We start from the raw sequence: 18,699 nt of genomic DNA, 5'->3' as shown, positions 1-18,699 counted from the left end.
AGGATGAATATAGAGCCTGGATCAGAACATGGATCTATGATCCCTTTGCCGATGTCAGACAGACTGTGGAGGAGCTGAGCACCGTAATCAGCAATCATAAAACAACACACCCTGATGCCTTTCCTGTTATTTCAGGAGATTTCAAGCAGGCCAGCCTGAAGAAGTCTCTGAACAATTACACCAACATGTCACCTGTGGAATTGGAAGAGCCAACACAGTTGACCACTGTTATACGACTGTCAAGGCCACTTACCTTGCCATCCCATGCCTGCGCTCCGGAAAGTCCAATCACCTGGCTGTACTTCTACTCCCAACATATAGGCAGAGACTAACGACTGCAGCACTAGTGAAGAGGACTAAGAAAGTATGGTCAAGGGAGGTGGAGGAGCACTTACAGGACTGCTTTGAGTTGGTAGACTGGACAGTACTCAGGGATTCATGTGCAATCCTGAATAAATGCACCATATTTGTCACTGACTTCATCAAAATCTATGTGGATGAGTGTGTGCCTTTGAGAACATATTGCACATACCCAAATCAAAAGCCGTGGATGAACTAGGAGATTTGTATAGAGGGCTAGATCTGTGGCAGTGAAGACTATACAAGAAGTCCAGGTATGGCCTATGGAAGTCTTATCTTAAGGGTGAAAAAACATTTCAGATTGAAATTAGAGATGGAATTGGATGAACATCAGCTCTGGCAGGGTTTGCAGGCTGTTACTTCCCACATGGTGAATACTAGCATCACAAATGGCTGTGATGCTTCACTCCCAGATGAGCTCAACACCTTTTATACATGGTTTGAAAAGCGGAATAAAATTACGCTTGTACAAATCCCTGCAGCATCTTGTTACCCTGTGATCTCTGTCTCAGAGTCTGATGTCAGAACACCTTTCGAGAGGGTGAACCCTTGCAAACTGTCAGGCCCTGATGGTGTACTTGGTAGATCATTGAAAACCTATGTCAACTGCCTGGTGGGATTTTTCAACGACATCGTCAATCTCTTGCTGCTGCATTTGGAATTTCCAACCTGCTTCATGGTAGTATCCAGGAAGAGCAGGGTAAGCTGCCGCAATGACTGTCACCGGTTGCACTCCCATCAACTGTGGTTCAGTGCTTTGAGAGGCTGGTCATGACCAGAATTAACTCCAGCCTGATCAAGGAATTGGACCCACTGCAATTTGCCTTTCGCCACAATAGGTCCACAGCAGATGCAATCTCACTGGCTCTTCATACAGCCTTGGATCACCTGGACAATAGCAATTCTGTCATAAGGCTGCTGTTTATTATTTACTCGTGCTGTCAGTTCTAATCAACAAGCTCCAAAATCTGTGCCTCTTTCCCACCCTCTGTAACTGGATCTTTGACTTCCTCATCAGAAGACCACAATTTGTGTGGATCAGAAATAGCTTCTCCTCCTTGCTAACAATCAACACTGGCACACCTCAAGGATGCGTGCTTAGCCCACTGCTCTACTTTCTCTACACCCGGACTGTGTGGGTGGGCACAGTTCCAACGTCATCTATAAATTTACCCGTGACACAACTATTGTTGACAGAATTCCAGTTGATGAGGATGTGAGATGGATCAGGTGTTTGAGTGGTGTCACAATAACCTTGCACATAATGTTAGTTAGTCCATGGAATTCATTGTGAGCTTCAGCAAATGGAAGTTGAGGGGGAACACATACCAGTCCTCATCAAGGAATCAGCAGTGAAAAGGAGTTTCAGGTTCCTGGAAGGTCCAAAATATTGATGCACTTACGAAGAAGGCACAAAGTGGCTATATTTCATTAGGAGTTGGGGGAGACTTGGTATGTCACCACAGTCTGTTGCAAATTTCTGGAGGTGTACTGTGGAGGGAACTCTAACTGAGGGCATCAACATCTGGTATGGAGGGGCCACTGCACAGGATTGGAAAAAAAAACGCAGAATGTTCATTTATAGATCTTTTTATTAATATAATCTTCTATAGCTATAAAATACAGAGATTCAGCAAATTAGTATACATATATATTTAATAAAGCTGAAGGAAAAAAAACATACATATGCTAATGAAAAAAAATTTTATGAAAGAAAAAGAAGGAAAAAAGAGAACCCCAGCTAACTAAAAAAAACCCCACTAACTATAAAACAAAAAAAAAGAGAAAAAAACCCCATTAGGAACCAACTGTAAGTGATACATCTTACAATCATTTTTATATATATATAAAAAAGAAAAAGAAAACAACCACCATCAAATCACATCTATATAATATAAAATTGCAAGGAAACCATGTAAATTGATTCAAATTAAATGATAATATTTAGCAAAAGAGCCCCACCTTCTCTCAAAATCAAATCGGGGGTCCAAAGTTCTACTTCTAATTTTTTCCAAACTAAGACATAACATTACTTGGGAAAGCCATTGAGTTAGTGTAGGAGCAGAGGTATCTTTCCACTTCAATAAAATAGCTCTTCTTGCCAACAACGTGACGAATGCAATTACATGTTGATTTGAAAATGAAATACCCTGAATATGATGCGGAACTATTCCAAATAGAACAGTCAATGTGTTATGTTGTAAAGTAATTTTAAAAACTGCAGAATGTTGTGAACTCAGTCAGCTCCATCATGGACACTAACCTCGCAGCACTGAGGACACACTCAAAAGGCGATGCCTCACGAAGACGACATCTATCGTTAAGGGCCCTCATCCCCTAGGACATGGCCCTTTCTTATTGCTACCATCAAGGAGGGGGTAAAGGCGTTTGAATATATATATATACACTTAACATTTCAGGAACAGTTTCTTTCCCTCTGCTATCAGATTTCTGAATCGGCAATATTCCCATGTACACTACCTCACTTGTTTTGCTCTCGTTTTGCACTACTTATTTAATATAATTAATTATTTTTATCTATAGTTATTGTAATTTATTGATTTTGATTATTATTTAGTGCAATGTACTGCTGCCCCAAAACAACAAATTTCACTATGTATGCAAGTGTTATTAAATCTTATTCTGATGTGGTTGTCGTTACAAAGACCTGGTTGGGTGAGGGACAGGACTGGCAACTCAATGTTCCTGTTCACTTGTTGCTTTAGACCTGATTGGGGGGTGGTTAAGAGGTGGAAGGCTTGCACTGCTGATACAGGAGAATGTCACAGCTGTTCTCAGAGGACACACTGGAAGACTCATCCACAGAATCAATTTAGGTGGACCTCAGAAACAGAAAAGGTCCAATTACTCTGGTGGGATTAACTATAGGCCTCCAATAGCCACCAAGAGGTGGAGGAGCAGATATGTACATAAATTATGGAAAGTTGCAGAAAAGATAGGGTTGTTTTAGTGGAGGACTTTAACTTCCCCAGTATTGATTGGAATTTCCTTAATACAAAAGGTTTAAATGGGGCAGAACTTTCAGGAGGGGTCTTGAAACAGTATGTGGAGAGTTCATCTATAGGAGAAAACATACTTGACCTGGTTTTGTGAAATGAGTCAGGCCAGATGATTGGAAACAGCTGTTGTTAAACCTCTCCATGTCTAACGTGGGCATTGTTTTGAGCCCAGCTGATTAGAGTTCAGGATTGGCATGTTCTGGTAAGCAGTGAGGACAAGGATGGTAAGGTAAGGGAACTTTAGAGAATTCTTAAATTTAGTCAGAAAGAAAAGGCATCATACTACGTCTTAGGAAGATAAGACTCTTGTGGAATATAAAGATAGTGCACAACAAGTGATTAGGAAGGCCAAAAGGGCTATGAAATGTCCTTGGCAGGCAGAATCAAGGATAATCCCAAGATAATTTATACTTGTATTAAGAAAAAAAAACAGAGAGCATAGATCCCTCAGGATAAAGGAGGGAATTTGTGCTAGGAGTTGGAGCAATGGTTGAGGTACCAAATAAGTATTCAGGTATATTTTTGTAGGTATTTACTGAGGAGAAAGCAGGCTGGTGGTGTAGTGGCATCAGCATCAGACTTTGAGGCGAATGGTCGTGGGTTTGAATCTGGCAGGCCCCTTGTAAGCTGTTTGAGCATCAATTTAAAAAAAAGCAGACAAGTGCTGAGGAAATGGGGGAAAAAAGCCGCCCAATGAGTTACAAGGTGGGAAAAGGATTGGCAACAACAACGGAGGAGAAGGATTTGGAGAATAGAGATAACAGAGTGGGTCATGCTACCTTACGAGGACATTTGAAATTGAAGAGGTAGTGCTGGGTCTTCTGAAAAGCATTAAGCCCCCCCGCCCCCCCCCCCCGGGCCTGTTGGATATGTATTAAACATGAATTCTCTAATGTGAAATGATAGAAATATCTATAAAATTGTGGTATTAATTTAATTGTATCTTATAAATGATATTTGATTTAAATGCATATACCTGAGGAAATCCTTATTTCTCTGTCCTACTGTCAAATTATGTCACCCCTTTAGCAATATCTTAGTCACATTCACACTTCACTCAGCATTTGTTTTATTCCTTACTCCATTTCAGATCAATGTGTGTTGTTTCCCTCTGCTTTCTAAAATGTTCTGAACTGCTCCTCTGTTAAGTACTAAATTTATGAAATTATAATGTTTAAAATTTAACTAATTCTAATATTTCATTCCAGTTCTTAATTCAAGCTCATTGTCACATTGTAATTGCACAGACAGATTTTTTTTAAAAATGGACAACTCTCAGTTTTATAAACAATACTTGTATAATAAGATTAAATTAATAAGCTTAGAATGCTATTTAGGTCACACTAAATGGATAGAAGGTTTTAGATGACCATTGTGTTTAATGGATCGGCATCGACACCGAGGTGTCAGTGAAATAAGCTGTTCCATAATAACAAGATTCATCAAATAAATTAAAAATAGATTGTCATGTCATTAATTCAACATGTATTTTATTTTTTGTTATAGCTCAATCACATGGAAACCAGCAATACAGACAAAACATCCCTTTATTCCATATGCATGTGCGCACAAGGGAAAGCCTTCTGGATTATCAGAATACTCAGATTTATTTTACACTTTTAAATGAAAGGCAATGTTTGACACTTGACAAAGGGTGATGTGACCGTTCATTTGTACTGCCAGTAGACAAATGAACTCTTTACCAACCCACTAGATCTCCATGTGATTCTCAATATTCCTACACATTGACAATGACAAAACTTTGTCTTTTAACCAAACGCAGCCCTCTGGGCTATTCATCCCTTTACTCTTGCTTTCCAATTCTTGAAGTAGAAATGCGATTCACATTCTTATTGCAAATATTCTTATCCAAATGTCTTATAACCGTCTTTTATGGCTTGAACAGCCAACACTGAGCAGCTGTCTCTCCAGACCCAATCCATCAGAAACTTGGGTACGTACACATACTGTATTTAAACTTACAGTGTGTATGTATAGGTTTTAGTTGAGGGATACATATGTGATTTCAACGTATTTAATAAAGAGGTAATATTTTAACATACATGTACAAGATCAACGTGTATGTATAGCAGCTGCTGGAAATATTTGCGGGAAAAAAATTTGTTTGCTTACCCACCACTATTGTTCAGTATGCATTTTCCGGTACCGGCTTTTATTCCTTGTTTTAAACTCTAGTTTTGTGTTTCTTCCCCCCCCCCCCACCCCCATGAGATTTGACTTTTCTGCCCTTTGTATCATGTTTTCCTCAGGTTTTACTTCTTGAGTTCCCTGTTTTTTGCCTTTGCAATGTCTAATATCTCAGCATTATGAAATTTTAGTAAGGTTAGTATAGAACCTTGGGTTAGTCGGACAAGAAAATATTTAGCGTCTTGTATAAATGGTAGTCAAAAATCAATTGTACCTAAATAAAAATTGAAGCATCATTGTACACTTACACAAGGTGATATGTAGCAAACAGATACCGTTGTCACTATGGCAGATAGGGTGAGGAAGTCAGTACCAATTGAGGAATGCGGTGCGGGAATAAGTGAGGGCCAGGGAGGGGATGTGCCAGCTTTAACTAAGGGGAATAGGGAAAGAGACTGAGTGGCATTATTAATGGAGTATGGTGTCCATGTGTGTGTTTGGGGTTGGAGGAGAGGACTGTTGGTTGTTGAGAGAGTACTAACATTAACGTTGAGGACCAATGTGATTTTGGAATTGCCATCCTATTCTGCTTTTCTGTTGATCATATCCTAGATGGGAGTAAGCTGTTAGAGTGTAATTATTACCAGGTTATAATCAGCAGTGACCCAAACCCAACTGAGTGAACATGCAACTTCCCAAAGACAGTGGATTCTGGTTGATTACTGCTATCAGTTAATACATGGGCCAAATCCTAAAGAAAAAAAATTGAGAGAATAGCCGGGATTCCCTTTATTTATTTGGGGAACTATGCTGCTTAATTTTGGCAGGAGACCATTGTCAAACAGTCGCTACCTAACGTAAGTCATGTACACTTGCGTGGCTGTTAGAAAACACGATGCTTCAAGCAAACAGTTTTTATATAGTGTCAGTTGTGTGTTCAAAAAGCAGTGATTTTTGTCACTGATAGCTAGTGAAAAATGAGCTGTAAGACAATTCTGAATTGTTTTGCTCACTCTGGCTTCAAGCATTCGGGTATGGAGATACCAGAAATGGCCAGGAGTGAAAATGAAATGATTTCACTACTTCAACAAGTTAGGAAGTATGAAGAATATGAAGGTATCAACAGTCATCCTGAATGTTAAAATAAAAACGAAAATTTGGAAGATGCAGCTGTCCATAGCATTATATGAAGGCAGTTTATTGCCTACACTAGCTGCCTTTGCTGATTTTGTTCATTTACGGTCAATCAAAAGAACATGGCAGCATATATATGATGAACTAGTAAGAATTAATATACAGTTGTATCATACTATAGTCGTATTGAAACTGTTCTAATTTGTTTTGTATTTCATTTAAATACTGTATATAATTTGTTACTTGGTTTGTCTTTTTTATACCTTTTTATTTATTTCCATGAAACTTTGGGTAATTGGACAGCTGCTAATTAAGCCAAATTGTATTAGTTCCGATATACCCCAATTAACTGGAATCCACTGTATTCACTGTACTCCTACTGGCAGAAGTTCTGTCTTCTGCAGATGGCTTTGCGTGAGTCTGTGACCTCCATAATCCGTTAAGATGATTAAGCTGCTAATCACTTTTGTGTGTGCCATATGTTATGTAATGAATTAAGGCCACTGCATCTCAGTGATTTGAGTAGAACAGGGTTTGTTTTTGGTCAGTGGCCAGTTTTTATATATACAGTGTAATTTTATTTTAACAAGTAACTGAAATATTGGATCCACAACTGATGAGACTTGAATAAGTGGTAATTTACTGTGAGAACAAAGCTTGAAGTAAATTTATTAACCAAGTACATGTATGTCACCATATATAACCCTGAGATTCATTTTCTTGTGGACATATTCAAATAAATTCAAAACAATAATAAAATCAATGAAAGATTGTGCCAACACAGTGGACAATCCATGTGTAAATGCAAAAAGAAAGGGGGGAAAAGAAATAATGTTAATAAATATTACAATACTACAGGTGCCTAGCTTCACATTTAAAGTTCTGAATCCTCTCTGCAAAGTTCTTTAGCGCAGTGTTTTGCATAGTTAGTGCTAATAATGTCAACACCATGCCAACTTCCCCTGCAAAGAAAAGCAATCCTTTGTGAATGAAACTACAGCTTTTTGTTGTGATTAGACAATTGTTGAAGCGTATGTTCCAACATGCTGCTTGAAAATAGAACTGCACTTTTCTCTTGGGTATTCTTCTCCACCCCTTTATTACTATGCTTCTTTGACCTTCAAATCCCAAAGGACTTTAACCTAAATAAATTAATAGCTCTTCGTAGGTTGTAGATCAAATTCAGGCTCTGATTTCAGTGACACTTCCAACACATTACGCCACAACAACACACACAAAATGCTGAAGGACGCAAACACGAGGAAATCTGCAGATGCTGGAATTTCAAGCAACACACATTAAAAAATGCTGGTGAACGCAGCAGGCCAGGCAGCATCTATAGGAAGAGGAACAGTTGATGTTTCGGGCCGAGACCCTTTGTCAGGACTACCGAAGGGTCTCGGCCCGAAACATCGACTGTACCTCTTCCTATAGATGCTGCCTGGCCTGCTGCGTTCACCAGCATTTTTTAAATGCTGAAGGAATTAGCGGGTCAGGTAGCATCTATGGAAATGAATAAGCAGTCAACATTTCAAGCTGAGATTCTTCTTCAGGACCACAAGTACCTGTTAAGTGATCTCATGTTATTAGATGAGGTCTGGTGAGGATCACATTCTTATTGAGTGTCTGTGGTGCAGCAATCCTTGAAATACAACTAAAATGCATTAGTGGTTCCTGTGTAAAACAGAGGAGAAAAAATACCAGACACATATATTTAAATGAAATAATATGTAAAATATCTTCCTGATTCATCCATGTCGAAAAATGCTAATAAATGATTATTTTGCTTCAAGTAGATAATTGAGAAGAAAATCAATCCCTTTGTTGACAAATGGGAAGAAGAAGGAATGTTCCCAGCTCATAGAGTCTTCAAAATTCTTGGAGAAGCTGGCTTTCTGGGTGCTAACAGACCGAAAGGTAACTGGTGTTTCAGATTCTGTAATTACAGTTATGTAACATATGCTGCTTGAACTTGAGAAACTGGAATATGAAATTGGATTTAAAATCTGTTTAAAATTACACAATGTGTATAATCTCAGGTGTACATTACTGTTTATTTGTAAAACTCAGAATATCTTGCTGCAATGGGTTGTTTCATTTTATAGCAGACTGTTCAAGACCAATCCAACTGCTAGAAAAGAGTTTTGCAGATAATGTCTGAAAAGTGGAAAAATGATCTTAATACACTGATGCCAAAAAGACACACTTCTGAGATTCTGAGTTAAATGTAACATCAAGTGAAATTGTGTTATCACCTCACTGAGTGGTGTTTTACTTCGGGGCTTCTGATTTAGGTTTGAGGGGTACCAAATGAGCCATTCCTTCCTTGGAATTCTAGGAAGTTCAGACTAATTGAATTTAGATGGTGCCAGAAAAGTTTCAAAAGTCAGCAAAGTTCAGTTTTCTCTTCTGCCCCCATTTACCACTTCCTTTTGTTTGACTCCAGTGCAACATTTGGCTTGTTACTTTCTCCCTTCCCACAATCCAGGTGGAGCAGTGATTCATTTGCACCTCTTTGAATCTAGTGTTCTATAGTCGGTCTTCCCTGGGCACTGGGGAAATCAACTGCAGTTGAGATGAACATTTAGAGGAGTGTATGCTCACTCTGCTGGAATAACCTTGAGCTTCCAGTTGTATGAAATTTTAACTCACTGTCTCACTCCCACTCTGATCTCTGTATGAACTCCTACATTGTTACAATGAGACCCAGTGCAAGCTGAAGAAACCCTTTGCCTTCTGTTGGAGCATGTTTCTGTATATGAAATCAGACTCTAACTTTGGATAACATGTTCTGTCCTCCTATCTGTATAAGAGCTATTTCTGCCTGCCTTTTTTCTGGCCTACTGGGCATATCTGAGAATGCTGAGAATGTGCCAGAACCACATTAGCAACAAAGTAGAATGCGCTGGTAGTTTAACCTAATCTCAGCTGCCACATATCTTCACTCTATCAGAGAAATTATTTTTGTTCCACTTTTATTTCTCTGCTACTTAGACTAACATTTCTTTCTTCCTCGGGTTCAATAAAGGATCCCTCACCTGAAATATTAGACTGTTTCTCTTTCAAAGATCTATTTTAACCTACTGAGCTTTTTTCCAGGAATTTTTATTTTGTTTTTGTATCACCTTGGGCTCACTTTTCCATATTCAACTCGTACAGTTGAACCACTACCTTACTGTTGGCACCTCATTACACACACCAGAAAGCTTAATGTGCTGGTACGTACCACCAGTAAACCATTTCAACTTGTCTTACCGCAGTCGTTGCCTTGGTTATGTACATCCCTTTCCCACCTGAAAACTATTTTACATTTCTCACTTTCTCAGTTCTGATCAGGGGTGCAGGGTCAAAATGTTGACTGTTTCTCTTTCCACATTTGCTGTGCAGCCTGTTGAGTTTTTCCAGCATTTTCTGCTTTCGTAGGATTACCTGTAACTTAAGAATATTTAAGGATTTTCACTGAATCACTTTTGCACGATAAGGCTATCTTTTTTGAACAATGAACAATATATATTTAAAATTCATTTCCCTACAATTATTAATGTGATTTTTTTTTGGAATAACAACATGTACAGTTAACTGGGATGTTTCAGTACCAGTACATTTTGACCAATTAAGTGGCTGCCCCAATTAGCCAAATATCATGGAAATAGTTAACAAGGTATACAAAAGAAAACAGACTACCATTTAGCTGAGTAGCAAATTATGTATTTAAATGAAATACAGAACAAATTAGAGTATTACCAATATACTACAGTACCATAAGCGTGTATTGGTTCCAATTAGTTATTACCAGAGGAATTCATCCAGTAAAGGCTGCTGTGTTCTTTTGATTGACTGCAAATGAAAAAAGTCAGTTCAGGCACCTAGTGCAGATGATGGACTGCCTTCATACAATGCTTTCAAAGGTTGCATCTTCCAAATCTTAATTTTCATTGTAGCATTGAGGATGATTGCCAATAAATTCAGATTCTTCATAGTTCCTTGCTTGAAGTAGTGAAATCATTTCATTTTAACTCATAAACAACAGGAATTCTGCAGATGCTGGAAATTCAAGCAACATACATCAAAGTTGCTGGTGAACACAGCAGGCCAATCAGCATCTATAGGAAGAGGTGCAGTCGACGTTTCAGGCCGAGACCCTTCGTCCTGAAGTTGCTTCATTTTAACTCATGGCTGTTTTTGGCATCTCTAAGTCCGAATGCTTACAACCACAGTGAACGAAACAGTTCTGATTTGTCTTACTGTTTATTTCTCTCCAACTATAAGTGACAAAATTCGCTACTTTTTGAATACAAACACATGTAGCTGACACTATTTTAAAAACTGTTCGCTGTAAGCATGCTGTGGTGAATAATGGCCACACAAGTGCACACAACTGATGCTAGTTAGAAACTGTTCAGCAACAGTCTCCTGTCCCAGTTAAGTGGTATAGTGTCCCAAATAAACAAAGGGAATCCCAGCTCTTTTCATGATTAGTTTTTTTTCTTTAAGAGTTGTCCCAAAGAATTGACTGTGTCAATTAGTCGGGGGCCCAATTAACCGGAATCCACTGTACTTTTTTGAAGTGGGTGCTTATAGTGGCTTGTGAAATGTGGAAAAAAATGTGTTTGGAAACTTGCTATTTTTTCATTTGATGATCAATGATTCAATAACCCAATTTTAATTATTTTTATAAGAGATTTAGAAAAACATTATTTTTAAATGTTGAACTTTTAGAGCAAACTGTATTCTAGCTTAAATGAGAACAAAATCACTTGTTTTCAGCATTTACGAAGAGCTAGTCTTTAGCCTGAATCTTCAAATTTAATGCAAAGAAAGTTTATACTCATGGAAAGTTGTTATGTCATCTGTGGAATAGACTTTGGTTCTGAACAAAGGAATTTATAAGCAGAGACACAAAAAGAAACACACAATCAAGTTTTCAGAAACAGAAAATGGAAATAAAAATTAACTCTGAATGATGGAACTCTAAAATGAAGCATGAAGATGCAGGAAATACTTCATAACGTGACCCTTTGGAACCTTCCTGAGGCCTACCATTCAGCACAGATTTTGGTTTTGCTGAATCCATGAAAAGAGTGGGAATGGAAGAATGTGTGTGCTACAATTCCTGTACTGCTTCTGCTGTTTCATTCCCTAAAGGATAGAAGATTTGAAAAATGGATTGGTAAGCAATGGTGTCACCTCTGGGATTTTCATTTATAACTGACCTGCACAATTTATTCTACTCTGTAGAGTCAGGTATCTGAAAGGTCAGCTTCTGCATAACATAAAGGGGAGTTGCACAACAGAACCCATGCAAGAATAATGCTCTTCCTTTTCAGAGTCTTTTTACTGCAGATTGATCTGGCATATTTCAACAAATACAGACTAAATAAATAAAATCCAATGATGGATTAAATAATGAAACCTTGAGACTTAAAAATATAATAAAGTGTAGATGTTAATTAAGAAAAGGTTTTGCCTGAATATCAAACTATCCAGATGGGTATGCCTTCCTTAACTTTTAAGACTTGTGATCTAACAACTTAAAGAATATATTCTATATCCGACCTGGCTGGTGGCGTAGTAGCACCAGCGCTGGACTGCAGGTCCGGATTTTAAGTCCAGCTGGCTCCCCTGCACACTTTTCATCCGTGCTGGGTTAAGAGCTGGTGATCTCTATGAAAAACTCACCCGGCAGAAGGCAATGGCAAACCACTGCTGTAACATGCCTCGTATGCGATTTCCCACTACGTCAAGAGCGGCGTGGGAGGAAGTTGTTCGCTAACTGGGGAAATTCCGGGTGAGATGTACCTTTCCTTATTCTACATCCAAATCTTATAAGTGTTTCCTATTTCTATTGCAGACTTACTACTGTGATTTGTAGCCCTTAATTTTTCTAGCTGAGTCAAAGCATTTTAATTTCTTCCAGAATATGGTGGCCTGGGTTTGGATTTTAGCTACAATATTGCAGTGGCAGAAGAGCTAGGAAACATCCGGTGTGGTGGAATTCCAATGGCTATTGGCGTCCAGTCTGATATGGCAACACCTGCTTTAGCCAGGTATGATTCCACCTTCCAGCAGGCATCTGCTCAGACACTGATTCAATAAAGGCAAATTAAGGATATCATTAAAGAATTTGAAGGCAGAACCTCAACCACTTAAGTCTAGTGTCTGTAACATTGCAAAGTCACAAGGAATTTGAAAGCAACAATCATCATTCCTGACACAAGGAATGATAATTGGGCAGGTAACCAAAAGTTTGATGAAAGGTGTGCTTTCAAAATTGTATTTATAAAAAAAAAAGCAGAATTGAAAGTTAGGGAGTGTTGAGCATGTTTGGCAATGGTGGAAAAAGCACTGGAGAAGCACAGAAAACCAAATGATTGCAGGGCTAAATGGGTCTGAAAAATATTGAGAGAATTTTAGAATTGAGGCATTGCTAAACCAGGACTATGTGGTGTCTATGAGTGGAAGTACAGTAAATAAACAGGGTATGGGAGTTAGAACACTGAGTGAAGAATCAATACTAATATTTAGTCTGCCAGTAGCAGTTATAGTTGTTTAATTATCCCTTTCAGTCAAAGCTTTTCATTCGCTCACAACTGGGAATAATTAATCATGGCGTAAAGATATTGGTGGTGAATGTTTTGTAATCAGAGGCTGGATTCTCCTGAAGACTGGAAAGTGAGAATTCTCTACCTGTCAAAATGATGCTAGATAGGAATCATTATGTGTTTATTACTGTATTTCAGAGAAGATTTCCAACACCAAAGTAATCTTCATGGTTATTGTATATTTTCAGACCAAAGCCTGTAAATGGAATTTGTGGTCAGCAAGGACATGGTTGGCAGTAAGGCACAATTTTGTGCCATATGACTTTGTTTAAATAGGATAGCGATTGCATTGTAATGCTCCTTAATTAAGAAGTAATTCTGTAAGTGGCATGAATGTTTTGCCATATTATTTGTCGTAGTTGTAAATGATGTGATATAATTTTTATGGAAGGTCAATAATTCGAAGTCAGAATCTTTCCTGTAAATAAGAACAAAACTTGGTATACGAGGGGTGATTGATAAGTTTGTGGCCTAAGGCAGAAGGAATCAATTTTAGAAAACCTAGCACATTTATTTTTCCTACATTTACACACTTAGTCCAGCAGTCATGGAGCATACGGATCCCTTCTTTATAGAAGTCAGCATCTTGGACCTCCAGAGAGTGGTCCACAGCAGGGACGATTGATAAGTTTGTGTCCTAAGGTAGAAGGAAATGTGTTATTAACTTCAAACTTTCTGCATTTTCACTCAGAGTTGAACTGCATGTGCATGTAACGAGAGCTGATCTCCTTCTACCTTAGGCCACAAACTTATCAATCACCCCTGCTGTGGACCACCTGGAGGTCCAAGACACTCTCGTTATATGCACGTGTACTTCAACTCTTTAAGTGATAATGCAGAAAGTTTGAAGTTAATAACTCATCTCCTTCTACCTTAGGCCACAAACTTATCAATCACCCCTGCTGTGGACCACTTCTACAAAGAAGGGATCCGTATGTTCCACGACCACTGAACTAAGTGTGTACATGTAGGAGGGGAATATGTTGAAAAATATATGTGCTAGGTTTTCTAAAATTGACTCCTTCTACTTTAGGCCACAAACTTATCAGTCACCCTCGTACAACTTGCCCAAGTGATCATACACTTTAGTGTAGTTAGTTAGTTGTAGAATTTCTTCATGAAAATGCTTAGAATTGTGCTCTTGGTTACTGATGCTGTGAACTCTTGCACAAGAGCCAAGGAGCAGAAAAAATGATTTTTCATTTAAGTAGCAATAATAACATCAGTAAGCCTTTTATAGTACCATGCTTTGTGTGCTATGCTATCGAATATATGTGAAAAGTAAAGAGATTTAAAGTATGCTAAATGACAACTAAGGTTTTTGTTCTGAATTCCACCATCCACTGAACACAGCAGGTTCTGAAAATGGAAGCAGTGAAGCAGTATCTGAGGTTTTCATTTGTAACTGAGTGGCTGCTCGGTAGAAGCAGGTTATCTGTAAGGGTCATCAAGGAGGAGGTACAGGAGACTGAAGACACATAATCAGTGACTTAGGAACAGATTCTTTCCCTCTACCATCAGATTTTAAAAGGTCACGAACCCATGATGATCTATGCATCACTACCACGTCATATTCTTCAGCTCCCTACCTCTTCCAATGATATCATTGAGGTAATAACATTACCTTGTTATTCCTTTTCATTTTGCACTATTTATTTATTTTAACTGATTTTTATGACTTTGCATTGTACTGCTGCCAGAAAACAACACACTTCTTCTCATATGTCAGTGATGTTAATTCTGATTATGAGTAGTATTAATGACATCTGTGCTTCCACAGCAACTGTCACCTGCATCAGTAAGAGTATGTGACTGCATTGCAGCCTTTGCAGAGGTGAGCATACAGTCTCCAAAGAAGTCTTGTCTCTTACCGGCAGAAAATCACCTGCGTAAGCATACAGGTAGACGCCTTCGTGCTTCCTGCCATTGGCTGTATTCAGTCAGTGAGAGTATGCTAGCCATGTAGCAATGCATCTTTAGCTCCTTGTCATGAAAATATCCCATTTATAACCTCACAGAGTCCTCTGGTGCTGTACAAATGCATAGATTACTCCTTGTGCCATTGCTCCAGATTCCCAATAGCTGCAGCCTGATAAAGTCTGATATAGTTTCTTCTGATGTACACCACTCTCCTAATCTGTTCATCATTGTGGTGCTGTTTTTTGAGATGGTACCATTGGCTTTGAGAGAATGATAGTGCATATCACATCCTGTCTCTGTGCAAAGAGAAAATAGAAGTGATTTTGGATGAAGGTTACAAAATAAACTAAAATTTTGTTGATATAGCAGCCCAACTGCCTTGTACTGATGGAATCAAAGTAGTTGTTGTCATCACTTGTGCTCATGGTATCCACCTTGTATCAATACCATGGCCACTAACTTTACATGTAGCATCAGTGTAGATGACTAATGAAAAGTAAAGTCTAGTTTCTAAATAGGATAAAAACCAATCCAAAGTTGCATTTCTCATTTCTTGCAGTATAAAGCATATTTTTCATTTATTGGTGTCAAATTCTCTGCACTATAAGGCTTCGGTGACTGAGGAGGTAAAAAAAAATCCAAAATTAGTTTTAATTTTTTTCCTAGATTTGGCTCAGAGGAATTGAAACGCCAATTTCTTCAACCTACCATCGCTGGGGACATGGTAGCCTGCTTGGGAGTCAGTGAAGCTGGAGCTGGATCTGATGTTGCAAGTACATACTTAGTAACAGTGTTGAACATAGCAATACAAATAATGTTAAATGTTTATTTAACCTATTGTAAGACAAGTACTAAAGTAGATTGTACTATGTTTTTGACTGTTTGTGAGCATTACTTAAAACTACTAAGCACGACTCTTTCTAGATTTTAATAGAAATCTGATGGAGGGGTAGAATCTTTTATTCTAGTAAAAGCCAAGCTTTGAATAGGGTGAGAGAGGAAAAATAATATACTTTGTTTTGCCAGAATTCTGATTGGTCTGTGTATTGTTGACTTTGCTCAATCATTATTTATTTGTCAGTTGCGAGCTCAGTTTGGCCATATTGTTTTACTAGATGAGCCCACAGCAGTATAACCACATTTGTTTTCAAAATTTAGTTTTACTATTAACTACAAATTGAGGCTTCAATTAATTTTTCTAAGAATTGCCTGTATCGTTGTTGGGCAATAAGATGAGGAGATAGAAAAAAAGCTAATGAAAAAATGTAGAATTTTAAAATCAAACAAAAGCACAGTGGTAGAGTGGATCAGAGTAAAAAGTAAAATTAAAATACAATTGTTTAGAGTGGAACAAAAAGAAAATAAAGGCATTGGGAGTCTAACTGCCTGATTCTGCTTCCAATCATAGAGCATAAATATGAATATCATCTTTTTATTTTTTGTTCATTGAAATTTTTTATCTTGAATATAATTAATAGAAACGTTATCATAATTTCATTTTTGGCACTTATTTAATGTTCTCTTTCTAAATGGGGCTTGACATTTGTTGCATCCAAGACAAGAGTGTCAATACTATGATGTGGACTGCAGTGCACAGAAGTGGTACTAACACTTGTGTTCAACATTTATGAACTGTTCTTTGTAATTTGTGACTTTCACCTCCTCAATTGATTTCCTAACTGAATTATGTAAAATCAAAGTGTACCTGCTATTCCCTTGAATAATCATGAAAAGAACTAAAAGTTCAAACTTAACCAAAGATTTTTCAAAATGTGTTGCTGTTCCAGATTTACTTGTTGGAATAGCACTGTGCATGTTTTACATGGCTGAACGTCAGTGTGCTTCAACTATGAATACAGCCTCCATTTACATATGGCTGGTATCTTACAGAAAATAAACAAAACATAATGCTGTTGAAATAATGTTTGCGTGAATATTGGGGAAGTGCTGTGAAACACTTGTTCATCTCCTTCTGCAAGTCAAGCAGATTTAAGAAAGTAACCCCTTTCCCTCCATCATCATCATCATCATCAGGTGCCGTGCCCAGTTTGAGCTTTGACTGCCATGGCCCACACACTCCTGTTTCGGGTTAAGTGGATCAATTCATTGGTATTTATTTCCAGTTCTCTGGCTGCTGTCTCCATCATCATTTGTCTTTGCCTTTCTCTTGCTTTCTTCCCTTCAATCTTTCCCATAATTACCGTGCATTCTAACTCCTCTTTCCTAATCACGTGTCCAATGAAATTACGTTGCCTTTTCATGATCTCATATTATTTCTCTTTTTGTGTGTGCTCTGTTCATGACATCCTCGTTAGATATTTGTTTCGTCCATGATATTCTTTGCATCCTCCTCAAAAACCACATCTCAGCTGCTACAATTCGTTTCCTCATGTTACTAAATACTGTCCAACATTCTGATTCATATATCATAACTGGATAAACGTAACATTTCAGTACTCTGAGGCGGGTTGTCGTGCCTAGTTTAGTATTGGTCAGTATACTCTTCATTCTGGTAAAGGTGTATATTGCCATTTCAGTGGGACAACGACATTAATCACGGGTTTCATTACTGAATCCAGTGTTGTGTGATGTAAAGTCCCCTGTCATGTGTCCATTATGCCGTGTTGTCGTTGGAGTGGGCAGCGTGGTGTTTGTCTTGATTTGGGTCATTTCACAAGAATTGCCAGCGGAGTCCACACACCGTGTATTAGTCAACAGAAAACCTCTCGTCCCTGCAGTCTTTGTCTCCTGGTAAACTCAACGCCCTGACAATGTGGATCATGGGATACCCCTTCCTCTCAAAGTCAGGAAATCATTCTGACAACTGATCGCTGAGAGGAATTATATTTATTGGTCATTAAATTACACCCAGATTCGTTTGGACGGATTTGATGTGGAGTTCGGGGTGTCACAGTGAAAAGAGTCAGACGGCCGAACTCTCTCCGTTGTCCAAACATCCTTGCAGGTGAGGCGACACTTCACCTGTGAATCTTCCCGGGTTGCCTGTTGTGCCCGCTGCTCCCGATGCGGCTGCCTCTACGCTGGTGATACCAGCTCCTCCGCAGTTGTGCGGGGTAGGATTGTTTTTTCTGGGGTTGCCGATGTTATTAAGTCCTGGGTATGACTGCAAACTGCAACTGTTGATGAGGCTCTGATTGGGAACTTTCAGAGCTTTGGGGAAAGTGGAGTTACCCCTTAGTCATTCATTGCTCCCAGGGTTGCTTTGACCTGGAACGGTAGCACCTGCAAGGGTTCCTGCTCAGGATACGAGCGAAGGCCAATGGTAGATCCGGCAGGTTCAGTAACTGAACTTATGACAGAGAAGGTGGATGAGCTAGGACCTCAAATGTCAACGGCTATAGTTTCCCTCCAACATTGTGAAAAACCCTAAGAGATATCAATAAATAGAGAGTGAGCACAAAGAAAGATTAGAGAATAAAATGGTATGAATAAGGAAAGGAAATATTTAGCTTTAGTTGGAGTTCTGTTTATAAGATGTTTTCATTTGATGAGAC

General features: G+C 38.5%; 1 protein-coding gene across 2 annotated transcripts in view; it reads left to right on the top strand.

Moving 5' to 3' along the window:
* The window catches only part of zgc:85777 (uncharacterized protein LOC405871 homolog), a 49,189-nt gene that overhangs the window by 11,455 nt on the left and 19,035 nt on the right, over positions 1–18,699 (top strand). For both annotated transcript variants that reach the window (XM_063043830.1, XM_063043831.1), the window contains exons 2-4: positions 8,459–8,579; positions 12,580–12,709; positions 15,851–15,957. In XM_063043830.1, coding sequence (XP_062899900.1) covers positions 8,459–8,579; positions 12,580–12,709; positions 15,851–15,957 — 358 coding nt within the window. The remainder of the gene's footprint in view (positions 1–8,458; positions 8,580–12,579; positions 12,710–15,850; positions 15,958–18,699) is intronic.

The sequence above is a fragment of the Mobula hypostoma genome, chromosome 3 (assembly GCF_963921235.1).
Source record: "Mobula hypostoma chromosome 3, sMobHyp1.1, whole genome shotgun sequence".
Classification (NCBI taxonomy): Eukaryota; Metazoa; Chordata; class Chondrichthyes; order Myliobatiformes; family Myliobatidae; genus Mobula; species Mobula hypostoma.
Note: the sequence above shows the minus strand (reverse complement) of the source record. Positions and strands in the feature narration are given on the sequence as shown.